The sequence below is a fragment of the Linepithema humile genome, chromosome 1 (assembly GCF_040581485.1).
Source record: "Linepithema humile isolate Giens D197 chromosome 1, Lhum_UNIL_v1.0, whole genome shotgun sequence".
NCBI classification, from domain to species: Eukaryota; Metazoa; Arthropoda; class Insecta; order Hymenoptera; family Formicidae; genus Linepithema; species Linepithema humile.
In genome coordinates, this window is record NC_090128.1 from 28,285,175 (window position 1) to 28,307,406 (window position 22,232).

Below are 22,232 nucleotides of genomic sequence, written 5' to 3' on the forward strand. Positions count from 1 at the left end.
TCGTGCAACGGTATACTATGTGCATCTTATATTTTTATTTTACTGTACATTAAAATTCTTTGATAATTCAAAGTAGAATTCTCGCATACTAGGAAAAAATAAGAAATTGATATACAATTTTCATTATTTTGTACTTAACATGCTCACGTTTCTACTTCAGTATTTAATACTTCAATTCATTCACTACTGCTAACGCGCGCTACAAACAAAGTCGCTTATTTATAAACGAATGAATAAGTATTTTATAACTGTCGGATAAGGCTTTCTACATACTCTAATTCACTATTTTACACTGTTGCACTTGTATCATAATAAAAGTATATATACTAGAGTCTTAAATATATGGAAGCATAGAAACTCCATTTTTATCGCATGTCACTTCGTTAATTTTCGCTAATTGTAAGTTATTACATTTGAAAATCTGCGTATCATTTATGAATGATATACACATGTGTACGTACGCACATATTATGCGCATAAGCTATTACATAATTACTGCGTCAGCTGATCAGTTGATCAGTGGTAGTAAATCGAGCAAGGATTACATGTTTTGTCGATTAATTCCAGCCTAGATCAAGATATGATCATTATCAATAACAAATCATTAATCTTTGCATAAAAAAAGTTACAGCAAACAAGTCTCGTTCGAAAGATGAGAGCTGACATTTCTAGTAAGCCCAGAATCATTATTCTTGGATAATTGCTTTATGATGTGTTATCGATTAATTACAAAAATAAAATTAACCCTTTCGATACGGTAGTTGCGAAATAGTCGCTATCGATTGACGAGTCGAAACTATAAATAAAACGGCGAACAAAATAAATTTAAAAAAAATAGTATATATATGTGTATATATATATATATATATATATACACACACACACATATATACATATATACACACCTTCCGTATCAAAAGAATTAATAGTCATATATTTAAAATAGTAATAAAATAATAATATAAAGATTTAAATAATGTTTTATATATACTCTGTCGTTGTGTCAAACTTAACACTTAACTTACGGGGAAAACTTGGTTTCGGCAGTGAAAATCAATCATATTACACACATATACTTACATAGGAATAAATGATAGTTGTGCAAACTAACAAATAACATTCCTGACGAAATAATAGCGTTATTTGCTAAAAAAAAATTTAAATTTTTGTCTCGGAAGTTTGCTCCTGTAAGATTATCTCTTCTTTCTGGCGACTTCCAGTGGCCATCTCAAAAGGGTTTCCGGTTTCTAAACCTTCCAATCTGCGTTCCTCGTCCATTTTATCCAGTTCTGCCTTACTTAAATGATAAACTATTCCAGCTCCATAACCGTCGCCCAAAACATTGATCGAGGTCCTGATCCGATCTCTGAAAACGGAGCGATTGCTGTAGTTTACAGAAAAACAATAATAATAGCGTGCAACTTACAGCATCCAATCGATGGCGAATAAAAGTGAAACATCGTTTGTAGGCAATCCCAGAGCAGTTAGCACTAACAGCATGGTTACTAATGCAGCACTAGGAATACTTGCAGCTCCAATGCTCGCCAAAGTAGCAGTAAGACTATAAAAAATCAAAATAAATCTCGGAAATGGATTCTCTTTATAAATATAATGTTATAATTAATTAGAATCAGAGAAAAAGAGATACTACGAATTCTATATAAATTGGATATACCTGACGGTAATGACTTCAACGAAACCGAGTGAGATTCCATTCAGTTGTGCGATGAAGATCGCAGCTACGGCTTCGTAAAGAGCCGTGCCATCCATATTTACAGTGGCACCCACTGCTACAACAAAGCGTGTCACACGTGGATCGATCTTGTTGTTTTCTTCGAGACAACGGAAAGTTAAGGGCAAGGTCGCTGCGCTATAATAATAAATCCATTTATCAGTATATCATTATTATAAAAAATATTTTACAATTTTTCAATTACATGTCAAAGAGTTAAATTTTGTATCTAATGCAATTGATGCAAAATGGATTTGCGAAAGATTTGACTTTGAAATAATTTTTTAATTTATTTTTTACTATATTTAATTTTTTTGATTGTACTAAATTTAATTACAATCGCAAAAAAATTAATTGAGTATTTCTTAAAAATGCTTGCAACATGTATGTACGCGACGTCATAAATGTACTTAAACGTCATAAATGTTACGTTACAGTATTTTAAAAAAATCGATAGTTACCTTGAAGCCGTACCCAACGCCATGACCCAAGCTTGCATCATGCCTCTGAAGAACACTGCTGGATTTTTTCGAGTCATAAACCAATAGATTACTGGTAACGTGATAATGGCATGGATCATCAACCCCAACACAACTGTCACCATGTATAGACCCAACATTTGGGCAGTTGCCGCCAGATTGGCGATCGACATGATTTTTCCAGCTATCAGACACATAATTCCGAACGGAGAATACCTGCAGCAATTGTCAATTGTATAAAAGAAAATCAAGGAATCAAAAAGAATAAAAAAAAAAAAAAAACTTTACTTTAAATTAAAATCGCAAATATAAAATTGGATAGACATCTTTTGTACTTTTAATTATTACATATTTTATATAAAAAATAAAAAAGTAAAATTATCTCGTGTAAAATTATAAAATATATTAAAAGTAATAGAAGTAAATAATACGTGCAGTCTGCGCGATCGCAGTTTTTATTGATAAGGTAACCATATTACCATATATTATTCCAGCATTATTTCGTACCAGACTACGACAATCGTGACGAGCTTCATGATAATGTCATTCAGCACTACAAAAAAGTCCACCATCAGCTTGCCGCGGGGTCCTATCTGGCCCGCCAGCACACCAAAGATGATGCAGAACACGATCATGCCCATCACATTCGTGCCGTCTTTATAAACCAAGGTCGGCTCCAATATGTACTCGCTTTGATTCGAGCTGCCGATCACGAACACCTTCTTCCTCACGTAGGAAGTTTGAACCTGCTGGAAGCACGCTTGCACCAGGTTCTCCGGTACCATATTTCTAAAAACAAAAGATTGCGAGTTTCGAACATGAATTACGATGATATGAAGCTACTTTTTCATACCGAATTATATCGAGGATCGCGTCTATAGTGGAGACTTTCGTCTCCTCAGCTTTCATCACCGCCGCGACCGTGCTCTTGATGTGTGGATTACCCGGATGGATCATGAGCACCATAGCGATACCCACTATGGCAGCGAGAATAGTCGTCACCGAATAATATGTTAGCGCTCTGACACCTATTCTTCCTGATCTTTGAACATCTAGTTGTGCCATTCCTGCAATGAATATTTCGCTCGAATTCAAAACTATATTGGCTAAAATAAAGGCAAATTGGAAAATAAATTTTAAGCACACAATATAAAATTCTTATGTTTAAAATGCATTTTATAATTTTTAACATTTATTGAATTAAGTTTTTTACTTTCTTTTCTCTTTTTATTAGTTACTTTTTTTGTCATCAATCGGATTGTTGAGAAACCATAGTTACCAGCGATAAGCGAGGATATGATGAGTGGTAGGATAAACATCTTCAGCATCCGCATAAGGATCTCTCCCGGAAAACTGACGAGGGTTATAGACTCCGGTGAAAGATCAGCCAATCGGCCCAGAAACCCGAGAACTAGACCGACCAAAACTCCAGCAATGGTCAGTGTCAGGAGCAGGTTACTTCCCATCCATTCTATTACCTATATTCCCCACAATGCGCAATAGAATTTAATCTCACTTGTCTCTTCAGACTGTCATTTATCAGGACTTTTCAAAAAATTGATATTTTTATATAGTCCGATCTTTTCAATAAAATCGATAATTGATTTTTATCGCCATTTTTTACGATTATTTTTATCATGAAGTTTATTAAGAGATTGAAATAAATATTAAAGAAGCTGTGTGGCACATTTCAAATTTTATCGGCATGTATTTAATTTCAAAAATATGTACCATTTGTAGCCTGTCGAGCGCCGTTACTTTGTGCTGCTTTTCGATCCCGATTTCCTCCTCGGACGTCATCTTCTCGATCTCCTCTGTACACGATCTGGAAAGCATTCCAGATGAAAAGGAGTGCACGGTGGCTTCGGATAAAAGTGTGACAAAATCTTTTACGTGTGGCCGCCCTCCTTGACCTCTTTCGAGGTTCCCCGGAGCACAGCAACTGCGCCGGAAATACGTTGCCCCAAAGACATCCTTCAGTCTTCAAAAGCACGTCGCTTCAAGATTTCGTGATTCAAGATCTCTTTTTCCGTAGCACGAGGAATGTCGAGCTGGATCTTGCTTCATCCCGCGGCTTTTATGGCTGTGTTGCGCCTTTCCACGATGTAAATCATTTCGATTTGCTCAGATACTAACTGAGATGTCCGCAATCTGGATTATCGAGTATAAAAGGAATGTATATTTGCTTTATTTTATGGTACAATATTATTGTCAATAATTTAATTAAGTTACTTGCAATTAAATATTATTCAGATTTCAAATATTAAATAAATAAATACTTTATTCTTTGCATTTTTTAGCTTTGCGGAAGCAAAAGAGGATAAAATGACAAAAATAACCACACGCACGGTGCTTCAACCTAAGAAACTTCCACAGCCGTAGAAATGCTTTATAAAAATCCTCGAGTTATCCGGAGTATCCTAATATTTTGCTTATCTTCTAGTGCACTTCTTTATGTTCGAGAATCAAACTCCGTAAACGGATATTTTTTTTCGCGGACGATTATCAAAGCACGTGCGAATCGTTCGGTAGCGCATCGCGATACACGACGATCTTCTCTCGCAAACCACCGAGAACCATCAGGTCAGGCTGCACAAGCGCACGAAAGCTGGCCCCGAGGACACGATGGGGTAAGGCCCCGAAAGAGGTCACACCCGATCTATTACATTCAGGATCATTGCACCGCGCTGTTGCGGGCGCGAGTGACATCCGCAAGAGCTTCCGATGAGCTTTTCGCGCGCGCGATCGACTGTCGAGATCTGATAGATTTGAGCTAGGTATCGCCCACCGCGATGTTGGGATCTGCCTGCAATCAGGCAGATAATGTGCCCCATCCAGGAAGCTGATTAGTGCGCGCGCCGAGGGAGACCCGGGGAAGCGAAAGAAGCGCACCGAAAGGGGGAAAAGAGACGCGCGGGCAAGTGGACAGAGATGCTTCGGGGAGAAAGAGAGATCGGTAGATCACAGGAAGAGGGTACTCATTGCGACTGGTCGCACGGCACCGAATAATAAACGCCGAAGGGAGAAAAATGCCGCTGCACAGTTTCGCAAAAATCGTCGGTTCGATCGACCCAACCGCCGATACATCGTTACTCAACATTGGTGAACGAAGGTGAACCGAATCAGAGAGAGATAAAATGAGAGCGAAATGAGACCACATAACGCGAGATGAATCTTCAACAGTGACGTCGAAGCCTAATGAGTGAATGTTATCTCTTAATAATTCATAAGAGCCTACATCAGATCCGGAAGACGTAATGTAAAATCGCGGAATGCTACAATTTATATCGGGCTGTACAAACACTGGCAAATAAAGTAAATAATTATATTTTGCATCTATTAAATCTGTATAACGAATAATAAGATTCCACCATAATATAATATAAATAATAAAGCAGCGATCCAGCAACAGGTGTTCCTATGACATAATGATACATCAATAATCATTGATAAGGTTTTTATCAGAGTTATTCTATCTATAGCACTCTATTTAAAGCATACGTTACAATATGAACTATTATTAATCACGGAATAATATTTACTTGAAATTATAGATTTTTAATATAAAAATGGCAGTCGTTCGCGAAAAAAGAAGACAGTTACGCGGAAATACTTGCACGTGATTGTTTTAGATGCATGTAGGATACGACCATTTACAAGACCCCTTTGTATATCCGTTGGGAAGTAACCTAATTCCTCTAGCAATGACGGCTATGAGTGACTATATATAGACTAACATCGAGTTCACGGTGGTAGTATAATACGAGGACAAATCAAATCCCCCCATGATAACGCATTTAACATCAAGTAACATCCAAACGAAAGAGCGAATCTCAAGATGAAATTAATAATGCGCTCAGGAAAATCAAATTACAATTGTCGTCGCGCGTGTATTTTATCTGCATAAATTTTATTTTGTTAATAACATGATCTATCCATTTAGTCTTCTCTCATTTGTCTTCCTTTGACTCTGTTTCTTAAAACAAAATATAAATTAATTAAAGTTAGAATTGCACAATATATTACAATATTTTATGTAAAGTGTAGTTTATAACTTTTACAAGTTTTATCTTTCTTACATTTTGATTTATTCAGTACAGAGAGAGTTAACAATTTAACTCAATGTTTTTTAGTTAATTAACTTACAAAAACTTATTTAAATATTTTATTTAAATAGAATGCTATAGATAGAATAACTCTGATAAAAACCTTATTGATGATCATTGATGTATTATGTCATAGGAACACCTGTTGCTGGATCGCTGCTATAAATTAATTAATTAATTAATTATATGAAATTAATTAACTCAAAATTATCTATAAAATACAAAATATAAATAGCGAATCTATTATGAAGTTAAAATGTGCTTTTTTAACACATAATAATTCATAAACATTCTCGATTTGCATGTGTCTGCCATCAAGAGCACCAATACAATTAGGAAATTGCCACTTCAACATATATTCCTCACTTATTTTTCTCCAGCCATCAGCATCTAGAGTGGGAAGTACAAGTGGTTGCAGGGCACGCCATATAGCACGACAAACTTCTGGCACTATTTTGCAGACCGTAGATTTCCCAACCCTGAATTCTAGATGCTTTGTCCGCATGTTCCCTCCTTGAGCAAGATACCTATACCAAAACAAGATATAAGGTCTGTTCTGCACAGAGTTTATCTTTTTCCTTCCAATGTAGAGGGAAAAAGATAAACTTTGAACTGGTGCAGCGAATTCAGCTATAAAGAACAGACCTATTAATTAATATCAGATAGAGTACGTGCCTAATTTTTAAAATGCAGAGTTGATTTGTACTTACGTCAAGGTCAGGCTCAAACAAAGTCTGGGTGAAAGAAATGTCCGGATGCTGCGCTTTTCGAGATATGGACGCACTAAATTGAACAAGAATTTAAACTGCTCCGGCCACATCTGCGTATACCCGAAAAATTCTTCGTCATCGCTGATAATCAGCTCGCGAAATAGGTTAAAGTTGAAATCCTGATCACGTCTGCGCCTGTTCACGGACCGTATCCACCACCTCCGACCAATATGCCTTTTCGTCTGAACAATGCGTCGTTGATCAATCTGAAGCAGGCTCCATAACAGCATAAATAATACAACAAATTCAAGTTTTCGCAAATGATTGCTACTACGCCGCAATAATTTGTAATTCACCGCCTGCGTATAAACGGATGACGTTTGTCAACGTTGATTGGCTCATTGTAATCCTTACTACACGCCATTGGGCTTGTTCGTTTTAGCTGCACTGGGGCAGCTCTGGGTCTGCTCTAAACAAAATAATACAGGACAAACTATTTATCTGTCCTGTATTATCCTGTGTAGAGCAGATCCAGAGCAGCCCCAGTGTAGCTAAAACGAACAAGCCCATTGTAGACACTCGGGCGTAAAGAGGCCTTAGGCCGGCGTCACATAGGCCGGTATTCATAGTCCGTTCTTATATTTAAGATTGTCTTAAGCACGGACTTATATTCGCTCTCTTCGTCACACATAGATTGTGTCTGACGAAAAGAGCGAATATAAGTTCGTGCTTAAGACGATCTTGAATATAAGAACGGACTATTAGCGTTTTCGATTATACAGGATTTGAACGACCCAGGGTTGATCAATCACTATTTTACTATAAATGCAAGTCTTTCATTGGTGGAGAGGTTGCAATGACGTCATTAACCAACCCTGGGTCGTTCAAATCCTGTATAATCGAAAACGCTATATGAATACCGCCCATAGAACCCGTAATCCGTAATCCGCACCGAAAGTCCGCAAAAGTTACTAGGGATTGCGTCCGTAACGTTACGTGTGTTTTATCTCCTTGTGTCCCATGGAGCCGTAATTCCATGAAATTTCCGTAAAAGTTACTAAAAGTTACTAGTTATTACTAGTAATGCTTTTTTTAATTTTATTTATTTAACTAAATTTGACGATTTAATTAAAATTTTTGTTAAAATTATAATATATTCTGTAGTTTTCTTATGAATAAAATACAAATAAACAATTATAATTTGTTAAATAAAAAATAGTAATACCGTTACGTGTGTATTTACGGCTCCATGGGACACAAGGAGAAAAAACATACGTAACGTTACGGACGCAATCCCTAGTAACTTTTGCGGACTTCCGGTGCGGATTACGGATTACGGGTTCTATGTGACGCCAGCCTTAATCCTACAGTCTACTTTTAAACCTAATCCCTACTCCTACTGCCATTGTAGACGCTGGTGTATAACGCTCATTCAAATCAGTTGATATGCGCGCGAACTCTGCACGTGCAATCACGTGATCTTGTAGTTCGCTTTGCCGGCATCGGTGAATGTTACGTGTTTTGCGCGCTTTTGACAGCTTTTCGTATTTACGTCTACGATGACTATGGAATCGAAACGCGAAAAATACTTCCTCTACAACAGTTTGTCGATTTTGCTGAGAGCTGTAGAACAGCAACGTACAACAATAGATCTCCGGAATGAAGCGTCGATTTTCGGCACCGTCGAACACACCAATGCGTACGTAAGAAATTTATTCCTGCTGCGACATAAAGTTTAGATCGTTAAATAAGTAATCATATTTAGAAATTTACATCTTGTTAATAATAACATGTAACTTTAACAGCAAAATGCGCGTCTCGTAAATAATGTGTATATGTCAAAATTAATTAATAAACGACGTCTTTTTTTTAAATAAAAACTTCAAGATGTTCTCAATCACGAATTAATTCGACATCTTGTCAATACACTTTTTCTTTACAGATTCATGAACGTTGTAATGAGGGACTGCGTACTTACAGACCCACGTGGGGATTCCTTCAAATATGACATGTTTTTCGTGCAAGCAAGGAACATTCGCTGCGTTCATATCCCACCGAATGTGAGTACATTGAAAACCGCATTTCTCTTCCCCACTATCTGGTGATTTTTTCTCAGCCGATTTGCATGAGCGAAATATTCCACGTTTAGGTTATAATGCTTGAAAGCAAATTCTCGTTCGCTTTCCGTTGATAGGTAAGCGTTCTGATATCAGGTTTTACAGTATTCAAAAATTTAGGTATATTTAGGTAAATTTTAGTTTAATATGTAAGGTTGCCCATGCTGACTCGAAAAAAGTAGTTTGCAACAGCTGGTCGGTCTGTACTAGTGGTGGGCGATGCTCACTCGATGTTTAGAAAATCGATGCTTTTTATTACAGCATCGATTATTTTAATCGATGTTTTTGCTGATCGATACATCGAGTAACAATCGATTAAAATATAACATCGAAGTTTCCTTCACTTCGCGAAATACAGATGTCGCCCACTCGAAACACGGTATAAGGCATAAGCCAAAATAATGAGAGGAATCAATTGGTGTAAAAAAATACATAGTTGACTTTAAGAAAAAAGTATATATATTTAAGAAGAAAGTATATTATATTATATCTGCTAAATATAGCTTAAATATAGCTCTGCTAGATTTTTTCTTAAAGACAACTATGTGTTTTTTTTATACCAATTGATTCCTCTCATTATTTTGTGCATAAAAGTGTTGATGTAAGATAATTGAAAAATGAATATTTAACGAGATATTTTATAGTTTATGTAAAATTATGTCAAATTAAAGTATAAAATATCTTGTAAACCATTCAATTTTCGGCCATCCTAGTTTTATAACTTTTTACGACAAATATTATGAGAAATCGATTTATATAAAAAAATTAAAGTGGTTCCATTTAAAAAAATAAAAATGACCTTCAAATCTCAGAAGCGCTTCCATCCAAGGTCAAACAAATATCCCTATATTTTTTCCCTCTCCAAATCCTACAACTTTTATTTAAAAAATTTTATTATTTAACTCGGTGTTTCTGAGATATTTGAGTGGATTGTTTAAAATGGGACACCTTGTATTTCTCATTATTTTAAGTAAATTATTAGATAATGTTTTTGGCTAAAAAAAATTATTTTATCTTTATTAAAAATATTCGCATATGTTAAATTAGCACTTTGTTGCAACATTGTAAAATAACTTCATTTTTCTATTAACAATAGCAGATCTGTATTATTTCTAAAATTGTTAGTTTAATATATGCGAATATTAATAATAAATAAAAAATATTATTTTTTTGGGCAAAAAAATATTATCTAATAATTTACTATGTTAGAAACAAATGTGGAAAAAAGAAAAAAAAGTTGCACGAAGCAGGTTTCGAACAGGTGATCTCTAATATTCCAGCCACTCGCCTCAGAATTTCTTTTCTGAATCAGAAACGCTTGCTTTTAACATGCAAGTAGCATGCATTTATCGTCTGTTGTGTCGGCTCGGTGGAAGGGAGCGTTCGCTCTCTTTCATTGGTTGAACGGCCGAGCTCACACGGATACGTGACGTAGCGCTTCTGTAAGGTTGTATGAGGCAGCGGAGCCGGGACCGCTGTGGGAAATATCGCATCACTGGCATAAGGTATAAGTATAAGGTATAAGGTATAAGCACGCGGCACGTGTATGGTGTATGTACGCAGACTACGCAATACGCAGTTACGCAGTACGCAGTATGCACTGCATCTATTACGAGTGTTTTTTATGTGTGTTTTGTTAATTCCATCTGTACATGAAGACATGGATTCTTTATTAGAGAAGCCTCAGGAGGTTAGACTTAATCGTCTGTACTTGGTTTATTTTCGCATAAATGATCAAGAATCATTTTGCGTTCGCAATCTCTCCTTATCCGAGTATTTGCGGTTAATACGTAAGTAAAGTACTAATATTGTTAATCAATCTTTTGAATAGTTCTTTTTAGATGTAATATATACGAATATATACTTCTACAGATGACGATGAATATACAGTAAATTATATTCGAACCTTGATCACATCGAATGCAATAACAAATACAGATGAAAACATCAATGTTATTTCTCGGTCAAAGGACGACGTGAATTTGTACGTATATAATGTTAGTGTGTCGCTTTTCTAAGAATAATGCTGCATGATGTAATATTTATTCGTGTTTCTCTTTCAGTGAATCTATCGACGTGTCGTTATATTTAGAAGAAAACCAAATATCTGAAGGTATGATACTTTTAGAAGAACTTGAGGCTTTTCCGGATATGTCAATTCCTTATGTCAATGGTTTGTATTCTCTAAGTTTGTATTTTCCAATGCCTCGTCTACAATAGGCAATAGTAGTAGGTCATAGCAGCAGTCGTAGCGAAATAAAGCAAATCCATTCGCTACAACTGCTGCTACGACCTATTGCTACTGGCTATGATCCACTGCTACTGCCACTGTAAACGAGGCTCAAGATTTATGTAAAAAATTATTAAAGGAATCTATTAATAATACATATATATTTTGTACAATAGCGGATACTCCCACTTCAAGCACACAAGAAGAATTAGATTCTGAGATGGAAATATCAGTTCTGTCACAATCATCCATGGACACATCACCATCAACATCAAACTGCTCGAAAAAGTCATCAAACATTTAAAAAAAATCTAAAGATATTAAATTCGCACGGATTGGCAATAAGCAGCGTTTTCAAAACGAACCTGGATCTTTTCATGGACCCTTACAAACATCAAAAGACGGTAATTTATATTATTATGAAGTATAACTGAATATAATTGTTCATTTCTGTTAATGTATGTTTATTATTATATTCTACAGTCTCTTCTACTTCTACCCAAAGTTTGATAGCTCTTTCATCTTCAAAAACACCATTGTCTACATCTACAGAGTCCAGCACATCCGCAGTCAAAGCTGCAACTTGCATCACGATGTCGTAAGTAAAAGAATATAAATAAATATATATATACATATATTGATACGTAACACTTTAATATACTTACAAATATGTCTGTTCACAGGGAAAACGTACTTAAGAACCGCACCTCTAAATTGAAAAGTCATGTCTGGGATCATTTTATTAAAAGAGACGCAGCAACTGCTCAGTGCCTAATCTGCATGAAGATTTTAAAACACGGTGGAAACACAACAAATTTAACACAACATCTGATTCGAAAGCACCCAACTTTTGGGACAATTGAAAGCAAACAAACAATTGTTTCTTTAGACACTACGGCAAATAAAAGAAAGAAATTAGTATCAGAAGATGAACCTTCAGAAAATGCAAATATGCAAAAGAATGTTCTAAGCCCTGTCAGTATTAACTTAATACTATTAAGTACATAAATCCATTCGAGATCGGACGAATTTTACAATCGTCCATAAATTTTAATAAAAATAAATTTTGGCGTTTTTCTCAGGTCCAGTCAATCGGCAGCGATCAAAAAATCGATAATGTTTTTCAACGAGCTCAGTCATTCGCAGGTAATAATATATACATAGTAGTTTACGAGTAGATTGGGTTGATCCGTTTTACATAGATCAATAACGTCAATGACCATACACACACATACAAAATTAATTTTATGTGATATTATTTTATAATTTTATATATATTCTCTAATATTTATATATATATGTATATTCTAATTGCAGATGGAGGAACGTCGTTCAAAAACATCACCAACGCAATACTGTATATGCGCGCTACGGATCACTGTCCTCTCTCTACCGTAGAAAACGAAGGATTCCGTACTCTCATGAAGACGATAGCTCCGCGGTATAAAATCCCATCAAGACGCACTATCACTCGTTATATGGATGATAAGTACGAATACCTGCATGGCATGTTTAAACGCGAGATTGCTCAAATTACTTCATTAACTCTTACGTGTGATATTTGGTCTGATATTTCAAATCGTGGGTATTTAGGGATAACGGTGCATTACTTGCATGATAATAAAATGAAAAGCGGATGTTTGGGTGTAATACCGTTAGACGAAAGCCATACGGCACATTACATTTCGGAAATACTTATGGAGAGTATTCAGTCCTTCGGAATTAACCGAGAAACCGTGACAGCAATCGTATCTGACAACGGCGCGAATATTAAAAAAGCAATAATAGATTGTTTCGGTGCTTCCAAACATATTGAATGTTTTGCTCACTCCGTATCGCATATTGTACCTGATGCAATAAGGGCTACGCGTGGGGTCGAACAAGCAATCGCGAAAGTAAAGTCTATTGTCACGATAACAAAACGCAGCGTCGCCGTTTCGGACGAATTGCGGCGTCTGCAAAAACGAGACGGAAAAACGGAAGCAACACTTCTCAAGTTTAAACAAGACGTTCCCACGAGGTGGAATTCTACTTTAATTATGATCGAGCGATTTCTTGAACTCCACGAGTATGTATATCCGATCTCTCTTAAGTGCAAAGGGCCCGTAGAAATGCTTACGCGTGAAGAACTCGATTTATTGCAGGATATAGTATTACTTTTAAAACCTGTGGAAAATGTAATAACCGAATGCAGCGGGGACACATACGTCACATCGAGTTTGATCATTCCGATTATTCGTTGTATGATAATTGTTATTAGAACACGCAATCCGTGCACTGAAATAGGACAACAGTTTCAAGAGAAACTTTTAGCGGAATCACATCGTCGGTTTAAAGATTATGAGTCTCGCGAGCTGCTCGCGATATCAACCATTCTTGATCCGCGGTTTAAAAGGCTGCATTTTCAAAAGCCTCTTCTCGCTGCGAGTGCAGTCGCGAAAATTAATACGATTGTTAAAACGGCTCTACATCAAAACGTAAGTCCTATTACGTTGGCGATGGACGACGAAAATAATCCGCAGATAGCAAATAGTGTATGGAGTTTTCATGATAAACTAATCGTTTCCGAGAATTCGATGGTATTTTCCGATGGCGATGATCTCGTTCTCGAACTCAGACAGTATCTGAATCAGCCAGTTATTTTGCGATTTGAAAACCCCATTGAGTACTGGGACAAGTTGAAAGTTGCGTATCCGACACTACACTCATGCGCTCTAAAATATTTAAGTGTTGTTGCTACATCCGTACCGTCAGAGAGATTGTTTTCAAAAGCCGGCGCGATTAAGGCTGAACGTCGTAGTCGACTTACGGCAGGTAGACTTAATGTATTAGTGTTTCTTAGTTCCTTCAACAAAGAATATTGGCACATTTCATAAACGTTGTTTAGAACTATAAATTGCTTTGTGCACTTTTATTTACGGTGATCTTATTATTTAAGCTTATTGTTTAAATGCTAATTTAAGAAGCATGTGTTCTTACTGTACATAAAATTATGTACAAGATGTGTAATATGTTTACAGGAATTAATAATATAGCATAATATATCAAATTTCTTGGGTTTTTAAAAATTATAACGTGTTTCTCAAGCTTCTACCTTTATGGCTGGTTTATGCTTCGGTCTTAATCTTAATCTTAGGGCGGTATTCATAGTCCGTTCTTATATTCAAGATCGTCTTAAGCACGAACTTATATTCGCTCTCTTCGTCAGACACAATCTATGTGTGACGAAGAGAGCGAATATAAGTCCGTGCTTAAGACAATCTTAAATATAAGAACGGACTATGAATACCGGCCTTAGTCTTAGTCTTAACTTAATCTTAAGGACTCGTTTATGCTTCCCTGGAAATTCAGACTACGCATGTGCAAATGTAACAAAACCTAACCTAACCTAACCACAAATTGTAATAGATCCCGGTGCTGCAAATTATAGTGAATATTAAAATGAATCGTCATGATGAAGCGGCAAAAAACTTTAATGTTTGGAATGGCACTTTTGTTATCAAGTGCCTATGCAGCATGTGTATTATTAAGAAATTTAAAAAAAAATAAAAGAAAACCACGGAGATACGCTGTTCGGCCACTGAATCGAAAAAGACACGAAACTGGTCATTTCTTTTCTTTAATGAAAGATATGCTGAATATTGAATACGATCAGGAACAATTTTTTAAATATACACGGATCGAAAACCATTATTTCGCGCGGTTTCGTGCTGCGTCGGACGTCAGACTTACCTCATTGGCCCGGCCTTAGGACATTAGGGACTAAAGTTAAAAGATGGGATCCTTCCAAGATTAAGATTAATAGCGTTTTCGATTATACAGGATTTGAACGACCCAGGGTTGATCAATCACTATTTTACTATAAATGCAAGTCTTTCATTGGTGGAGAGGTTGCAATGACGTCATTAACCAACCCTGGGTCGTTCAAATCCTGTATAATCGAAAACGCTATAAGACCAAGATTAAGACTAGGGAAGTATAAACGCCCTTATGGCATTCTACGTTATCAACTCTTAAGATTAAGATTAAGACCGAAGCATAAACCGGCCATTACTCTCATTGTACTATTTTTATTCGGTTATCTTTTTTATGAACATAGAACTAATAAATATTTTCTTTGTATAGTATTTGAAGGAGGCAGATACGCAACTCTGGAATCATAAGAGAAACAAGATAAAATTATAAATCATACAGCATTCAAACCATTACCAGGAACATCAATATTCCATGCTCAATTTTGTATCTACATAAATAAAAAGTAAAATAATAAAAAATAGGGATATTAATAAAAGCAAAATAATACTTAACTTAATTTTTTATTAATTTTTTGCCGGTTTTTTTTCTCCTTTTAGTTGCAGTTATTTAAATTAGGCGCGCATTGTCCCGATAAAAAAGAATCGATTAAAATCGATTTATTTGGCAAAATATCGATTTTGAAACATCGATTTTATTTTATATCGATTATTTCCAAATCGATGCTTTTTTTTAACATCGCTCACCAATAGTCTGTACTTCTAACAGCTGTCGATTGTGTTAATGTTATAATTATTTGAATTATATGATATATATATCTGTTTGTTGCAATTTTTATAATATTGCAAACAATGTACTGAGAGTAATTGTGGCTAGATATGATCAGAGGTCTGGGTCTTTATCACAGTATTATCAATTTTTGTGTATCTAAACGAATAATTGAGAGAAAAAAAGTACTGTCTTATCAGTACAGTTCCAAAGCGTTTAAGAGGCCCATTAAGAGCAACATGAATGTGTTCAAATTTACTGACTATAATTGTATTGGCTTTGATCTGGATAACACTCTGCTGCGTTACAATATCACAAATCTGGTGCACATGGAATATGAGGTGTTAGCTAGATTTTTGGTGGATGAACGAGGGTACAGCGGGAAACATCTGTTACAATCTTTAACTGATGACAATTTGGATTTCATGCAAAAAGGATTATTGTTGGATTTTGAGAGAGGAAATATACTCAGGGTGAGTCCAGATGGTGTTATTTGCAGAGCTTGTCATGGGACACATTTGTTAAGTACAGATCAAATAAGGAAGATATATCCTGAACAAAGATGGGAATTTACTGATATCTTCTGTAACGATATGCTGGCAACTTGGAATGGACCTTTATCTGAGAAAATAAGGAGCCTACTGGATTATTTTGACATATCAGCAAGTATTGTATTTGCACGAGCTGTGGATACACTTGATGAAGAGCATGGATCAGTTTTAAATAAATATAACGTTTGGCCTGACATATTAGATGGATTAAACTATCTGTTCTCTAGAGAACATTTTCAATCGGATAAAGGGATTTTTGGTCATCTTAAAAAGAATCCAGAGAAATATTTGCGTAAATGTAGTACAGAAACAATGTCATGGTTGAAAGAAGTAAAAAAAATATCCGCAACTTTTCTTCTTACGGGATCAAATGCAGATTTTGTGAACTTTACTGCGAGTTATGCTCTTGGTGAGAACTGGAGGTCCTTTTTTGATATTGTTGTGTGTTATGCTAGAAAGCCGGGTTTCTTTATTAACAATCGACCGTTCTTTAACGTTGTGAACAATGATGAAACTAATATTGTGTGTCAAGATTTGAAACAAGGTGGAATGTATAGCCAAGGAAATTGGACTGATCTATTAAAATTTTTTACTCATATAACGAAAGAAACTAAGCAGCGATGCTTATACATTGGCGATAATCTTGTACAAGATATATATGTACCAAATGCATTTGCACATTATGATACATTAGCTGTAATCGAGGAACAAATGTCAGAAGGGATGATTCATCATGGATCGTCTCATCCAGATGAGAAAATTTTAAATTCAAAATTGTGGGGATCTTACTTTTGTTTGAAAGATTCGACAATCAATGTTGACTCTTTGTGGGGGCATGTAATAAAGAAACACGCAAAGCTGTGTATACCAGAAATTGATGTAATTGTACAGAAATCTTTAGAAGAACCTATTCATTGTTTTGATAAAGATGGAAAATCCTATCATGGATATTATCCTGCTAGACCACTTAGTATATCAACATTGTAATATAAGAATGACAATAACATGAGTATTGCCATTCCTTTACATTTGTAGCAAAAGTCACATTTTTTATATGGAAAACTTTACTGACGATTTTAAATACTAAGCATGTAACTTTTAAAAATAATTGACTTTAAATATATAGCATTTAAAAATATCTTGGGATTACTTTACATTATTGTCAAATTGTTTCAGTTTGTAATAAAAATATCAAAAAATGGTTACTCTTGTTGCATTGTATTTAGTCATCTAATGAAAATGTATTATAATTTAAGATACGGATTATATCAGCTATCACGGAACAGTTAAAACGATTAGGAGGTCCACAAAGGGAACTGAAGGATACGAAACGCACATTCAAAACTAAACGCACTCAACAGAGACAACAAGAAGGCCTTGCAGCTGTAAAAAAAATTTTAGAAAATAAAACAGAAGCTGGAGAGGCACAGAGTAAAAATAAATAAAACTTGTAATAAAGTTATAATTTATTATCTTTTAATTAGCATTTGATTTGGAAGTTGGAATAATATTAAGCATGTTTTAATATACACATCATTAAATAATGATTAAATTTGTCTTGTATATACTTTGTTGATTAATGATAATATATATATACATACACATATATATAAATATTTTTACATTATGTAAGAAAATACTGTGATTTATGTTATAAAAGCATTTAACCCTTTGCCTTTTACCCCTAAAAACAGATTCGCCAATAAATTACTCGTTATTGTTTACAACTACGTTATATGTTTACAATATAGGCAATACTTGGCGTAACAAATTGTTATACAAATTATTTACAGCTTAGGAAGGCTATAAATATTTGTTCACATTATTAAATATTCAATTTACAGCACACCAGAAATATGTTTACAATTCAATATTTTAATAAAAATATAACAAATTTTTCATATATAGGCAAGATATTCGTTATTTTCTTTCAATGGCAATAGCGATACCCATTCCTCCTCCAATGCACAAAGATGCGACACCCTTTTTCTTTCCAGTTCTCTCTAAAGTATGTAATAAAGTGACCAGAATTCTTGTTCCTAAAACACAAAGATGTATCATAAGATAGAAATTTCATTTTGGAGAAAGTTTAGGCATTAATTCACACATGCATACCAGACATGCCAATCGGATGACCGAGAGCAATAGCACCACCATTTACATTAACTTTCTCGCTGTCTATTCCCAGTTCTTGAACACACGCAATTGCTTGCGCTGCGTAGGCCTCATTTAACTCGTAAAAGTCCACTTCCTCCTTTGTCCAGTTTGCTTTTTTCAACTAAAATAAACGTATATTTTTAATCATAAAATCACATTGCATTATGATAGTATAAAACTAGTTCAGAACTAAAAAAATACGATATACTAACGACTAATTTAACAGCTTCAACAGGTCCAATGCCCATAATTTGAGGATCAACTCCAACCTGTGCAACCGCAACAATATTGGCTAATGGTAAAAGTCCTTTAATTGCAGCTGTTTCTTCAGACATAAGAACTACAGCCGCTGCACCGTCATTTATACCACATGCATTTCCAGCAGTAACCGTGCCATTCTAAATGTAACATGTATATATTTTTTATTTTATATAAACTTTTACAAATTTGTTTTATAAAATTTTATAAAAAATATATGCGTACCGACAGAAATGTTGGTTTTAATTTTGCAAGTTTCTCCACAGTTGTTCCAAATATTGGAAATTCATCCTTAGATACAGTGATAGATTCTTTCTTGCCTGAAATGACTACTGGAACTATTTCCTTGTCGAAGTGACCAGCAGTAATAGCAGTCTCTGTTTTTTGCTGAGATTTGCTTGCATAATCATCCTGTGCTTCTCTACTTATTGCATACTTTTTAGCAAGATTCTCAGCTGTCATAAAGCAAACAGTAATAGAAAGGTATAATAATATTGATTTAGATTTTAAATCTTAAATTTTGCATAATTAGATTGAATTGCAATTATTTTGTTTTACCTGTTATTGCCATGTGAATATTGTAGAAGGCATCCGTTAAACCATCTTCTAGAAGTGTGTCAATTAAATTACAGTTTCCAACTTTTACACCAGTCCTAAGATAAATTGCATGCGGCGTTCTACTCATACTTTCTTGACCACCAGCCACAACTATATCATTTTCCCCTGATTTTATAGAAGAATAACCATTTATAACAGATCTGTAACATATATAAGTTATAATCTTGCATATTCAGCATACTGCGTAGTTTATTGCAACATTGGCTTAGTTTACACCGATTGTTTAGTACGCGTACCAAGTACTAAATCTACTTCTCCGATAGGTATTAATCGTTTAATGTAAAATCTGCACCAATCAAAGAAGCAGATTTAGTACTTGGTACGTGTAAAACAATCGGTGTAAACCAGTGGCGTAGCTAGGAAAGAGTTTCGGGGAGGGCTATAGCTTTAATTTGTTACAAATTATCACTATTAATTAGACACATCTGCACGGTATATTACCCACACTTAGCGCGACCCAGAGCCAACGACGGGGACGTGATGGGTTCTGGCTCCATTTTACTTTTTTTTTGTTTTTGAGTAATTTTATTTTTTTTTATTTTTTATTTATTATTTTTATCTTTTTTTTGTTTTATATTTATATATATATATATATATTTTTTTTATATAATTTTTATGCTATGCTCACGACTTTGTTCATTTGAGTTTGATTTTAAAAACCAAATTTTATATTTAAATTAAAACAAAATTGTAATATAGAACTGTGAATGTTTTTTAACATTGAAATTTTTAACATTTAACAAAAAAATTTAAACGTAGAATGCCAATTTTTATATATTATACTCGTGTGAAGTTAATGTTATTACAATCTATAATTGTATTCGACAATTCTTTTTAGTTAAAAATTTATTAAGCAAAATGTCATCATCGACATGTAGTTCTCGATGAATGCTCATTAAAGCAAGACCAGTAAGTCTCGTTTGTCCAGTACTATTTCTTAAATAGGTTTTTAATCTTTTTAATGTTGAGAAGCTGCGTTCGACTGTTGCTGTAGAAATCGCTAAAGTTGCTAATATTTGCAGTAGTGTGTGCAAATTGGGCAAAAGTCATTGTCGGATCTTTATTGTATAAAAATATTAGATTTTATTTCCACGGAAATAAAATAACTATAATAAATAATAGTCGGAAACTATATTAAACTATAATAAAATAAGTCGGAAAAAATATAAACTCGATGAACTGTAAAGGTAGTAAAAGATTTTGACGACTGGACTACGAAGGAAAGCGAGGCATACGTTTCTGAGTGAAGCATATTAAATGCGTGAAACAGCATATATGACAGAAATTCACTTTTGTGATCAGCTATGAAATTATTAAAATTATTAAGAATTTCGGGAGGGGCTGCAGCCCCCACAGCCCCCCCCCCTGGCTACGCCACTGGTGTAAACTAAGTCATTATACAACATATTTTTTGTGCATACTTTAGACCAGAGCCACATAACAAGTTTACTTGATAAGCAGGCACATCAATAGGTATGTTTGCATTTATCGCTGCTTGTCTTGCAGGATTCTGACCTTCTCCTGCAGCAAGAACCTGAAAAAAACACATGATGAATAAAAATGTGTATTTTACGTGTATATAAATTTAGTCTTACTTGGAAATATGTATAATCTAATACTTTATTAATTTTTAATACAAATGTAAGGTGACATACTTGACCCATAATAACTTCGGAAACATCTGTTCCTTTTAATCCAATTCTTGCCAAACTTTCTTTAATAGCAATACTTCCCAGCTCTGACGCTTTCAATGAGGATAAGGATCCACATAGTGACCCTAAACAATTATATAAAATGTACAAGTTATATAACTATTTTGCAAGTTATATAACTATTTTACAAGTTATATAACTTTTTTACAAGTTATAAAACTTTTTTACAAGTTATATAACTTTTTTACAAGTTACGTAACTATTTTACAAGTTACGTAACTATTTTACAAGTTACATAACTATTTTACAAGTTATATAACTAATTTACAAGTTATATAACCATTTTACAAATTATATAACTATTTTACAAGTTATATAACATTTTATAAATTATGTAACTATTTTACAAGTTATATAACATTTTATATAACTATTTTATATAAGTATTTTTATATGTAAAAATATTATTTGTATATATAACATTATTATATGAATATACTTTAATATAAACAAAATATTTATTTTTTCTTTCATGCAGTTTAATTTTTATGATTAATATCTTTTTAGATAATTTCTATCATTTCACAATTGTAATACAGTATTTTATATAAGTGTATTCAAACCTATTTCTATATTATATATTTAAAATATATAACATGGATAAATACATGAAATATTTGCATAAGGCTTATGAAGTTTTTCAAAATTAGCTTATTATCTGACTTGTAAAATATAAATTCTTTAATTGTTTAAACTTTCATAGCTTAAAAATACAAGCTATTGTACATAATTTTATTGGCAAGTTCTGTGTGTTATCCTTTATTACCTAAGGGTGTCCTGACTGCTGAGACAATCACTACATTGGAACTACTCATTTTTACCAACTGCGAGTAAGAGCAACCAAATTCACAAAAGTACACACGAAGACTGCCGCCGATTTGCGCTGACTGCCGCCACCGGATTATTCAACGGAAATATATTAGCGCTCCTCACGTAGCACTGTTGCGGCGTATCGGGGCGCCGCAGCGCGGTGACGATTCGTTTGTTTTTACTAACGTGCATTGTGAGATAGTGACAGATGCTAAGATGGTTAACAACAGG

At 34.4% G+C, this 22,232-nt stretch overlaps 3 protein-coding genes across 10 annotated transcripts; 1 reads left to right on the plus strand and 2 right to left on the minus strand.

Moving 5' to 3' along the window:
* Positions 1–13: 13 nt before the first annotated feature.
* Positions 14–7,438, minus strand: LOC105669065 (excitatory amino acid transporter-like). 2 transcript variants are annotated; one of them, XM_012361808.2, is made up of 11 exons: positions 7,028–7,438; positions 6,684–6,844; positions 4,105–4,362; positions 3,943–4,036; positions 3,491–3,689; positions 3,065–3,278; positions 2,719–3,000; positions 2,194–2,427; positions 1,676–1,870; positions 1,427–1,561; positions 14–1,366 (listed from the first exon to the last, which is right to left on the minus strand). In XM_012361808.2, exons 3-11 carry the CDS (start codon positions 4,182–4,184, stop codon positions 1,159–1,161), a joined length of 1,641 nt encoding a protein of 546 aa, XP_012217231.1. In that variant the 5' UTR covers positions 4,185–4,362; positions 6,684–6,844; positions 7,028–7,438; the 3' UTR covers positions 14–1,158. The 2 variants fall into 2 exon arrangements, with proteins under 2 accessions (XP_012217231.1, XP_067213055.1); XM_067356954.1 differs by lacking the exons at positions 6,684–6,844; positions 7,028–7,438 and adding an exon at positions 4,560–5,542.
* A 991-nt stretch (positions 7,439–8,429) lies between these two features.
* LOC105669054 (U7 snRNA-associated Sm-like protein LSm10) lies at positions 8,430–18,351 on the plus strand. 7 transcript variants are annotated; one of them, XM_067356950.1, is made up of 9 exons: positions 10,583–10,934; positions 11,017–11,128; positions 11,208–11,317; positions 11,551–11,778; positions 11,858–11,972; positions 12,058–12,349; positions 12,457–12,520; positions 12,692–12,815; positions 15,500–15,681. In XM_067356950.1, the coding sequence occupies exons 5-9, from the start codon at positions 11,968–11,970 to the stop codon at positions 15,504–15,506; spliced, it is 492 nt and encodes a 163-aa protein (XP_067213051.1). In that variant the 5' UTR covers positions 10,583–10,934; positions 11,017–11,128; positions 11,208–11,317; positions 11,551–11,778; positions 11,858–11,967; the 3' UTR covers positions 15,507–15,681. The 7 variants fall into 7 exon arrangements, with proteins under 7 accessions (XP_067213052.1, XP_067213051.1, XP_067213027.1 ...); XM_067356946.1 differs by having other exon boundaries at positions 10,585–10,934; positions 12,692–12,863; XM_067356926.1 differs by having other exon boundaries at positions 10,584–10,934; positions 12,692–15,681.
* On the minus strand, positions 17,895–22,087 carry LOC105669062 (acetyl-CoA acetyltransferase, cytosolic-like). The gene is made up of 8 exons (XM_012361805.2): positions 21,958–22,087; positions 21,135–21,256; positions 20,901–21,013; positions 19,420–19,619; positions 19,087–19,316; positions 18,816–19,001; positions 18,562–18,724; positions 17,895–18,485 (listed from the first exon to the last, which is right to left on the minus strand). Exons 1-8 carry the CDS (start codon positions 22,004–22,006, stop codon positions 18,367–18,369), a joined length of 1,182 nt encoding a protein of 393 aa, XP_012217228.1. The 5' UTR covers positions 22,007–22,087; the 3' UTR covers positions 17,895–18,366.
* Between the last annotated feature and the right edge of the window lie 145 nt (positions 22,088–22,232).

What these genes read in the sequence shown, in the direction of transcription:
- LOC105669065 (XM_012361808.2), bottom strand. Translation starts at nt 4,184, where the DNA reads ATGTCTTTGGGGCAACGTATTTCCGGCGCAGTTGCTGTGCTCCGGGGA. An exon ending in GTCAAGGAGGGCGGCCACAC is followed by an intron (nt 4,037 to 4,104) that starts GTAAAAGATTTT and finishes AATGCTTTCCAG; the next exon opens with ATCGTGTACAGAGGAGATCG. An exon ending in GCGATCCTCGATATAATTCG is followed by an intron (nt 3,001 to 3,064) that starts GTATGAAAAAGT and finishes TTTTGTTTTTAG; the next exon opens with AAATATGGTACCGGAGAACC.
- LOC105669054 (XM_067356926.1), top strand. An exon ending in AAAAGAATGTTCTAAGCCCT is followed by an intron (nt 12,350 to 12,456) that starts GTCAGTATTAAC and finishes CGTTTTTCTCAG; the next exon opens with GTCCAGTCAATCGGCAGCGA. An exon ending in ACGAGCTCAGTCATTCGCAG is followed by an intron (nt 12,521 to 12,691) that starts GTAATAATATAT and finishes TTCTAATTGCAG; the next exon opens with ATGGAGGAACGTCGTTCAAA.
- LOC105669062 (XM_012361805.2), bottom strand. Translation starts at nt 22,006, where the DNA reads ATGAGTAGTTCCAATGTAGTGATTGTCTCAGCAGTCAGGACACCCTTA. An exon ending in CCGAAGTTATTATGGGTCAA is followed by an intron (nt 21,014 to 21,134) that starts GTATGTCACCTT and finishes TGTTTTTTTCAG; the next exon opens with GTTCTTGCTGCAGGAGAAGG. An exon ending in TATTCACATGGCAATAACAG is followed by an intron (nt 19,317 to 19,419) that starts GTAAAACAAAAT and finishes GCTTTATGACAG; the next exon opens with CTGAGAATCTTGCTAAAAAG.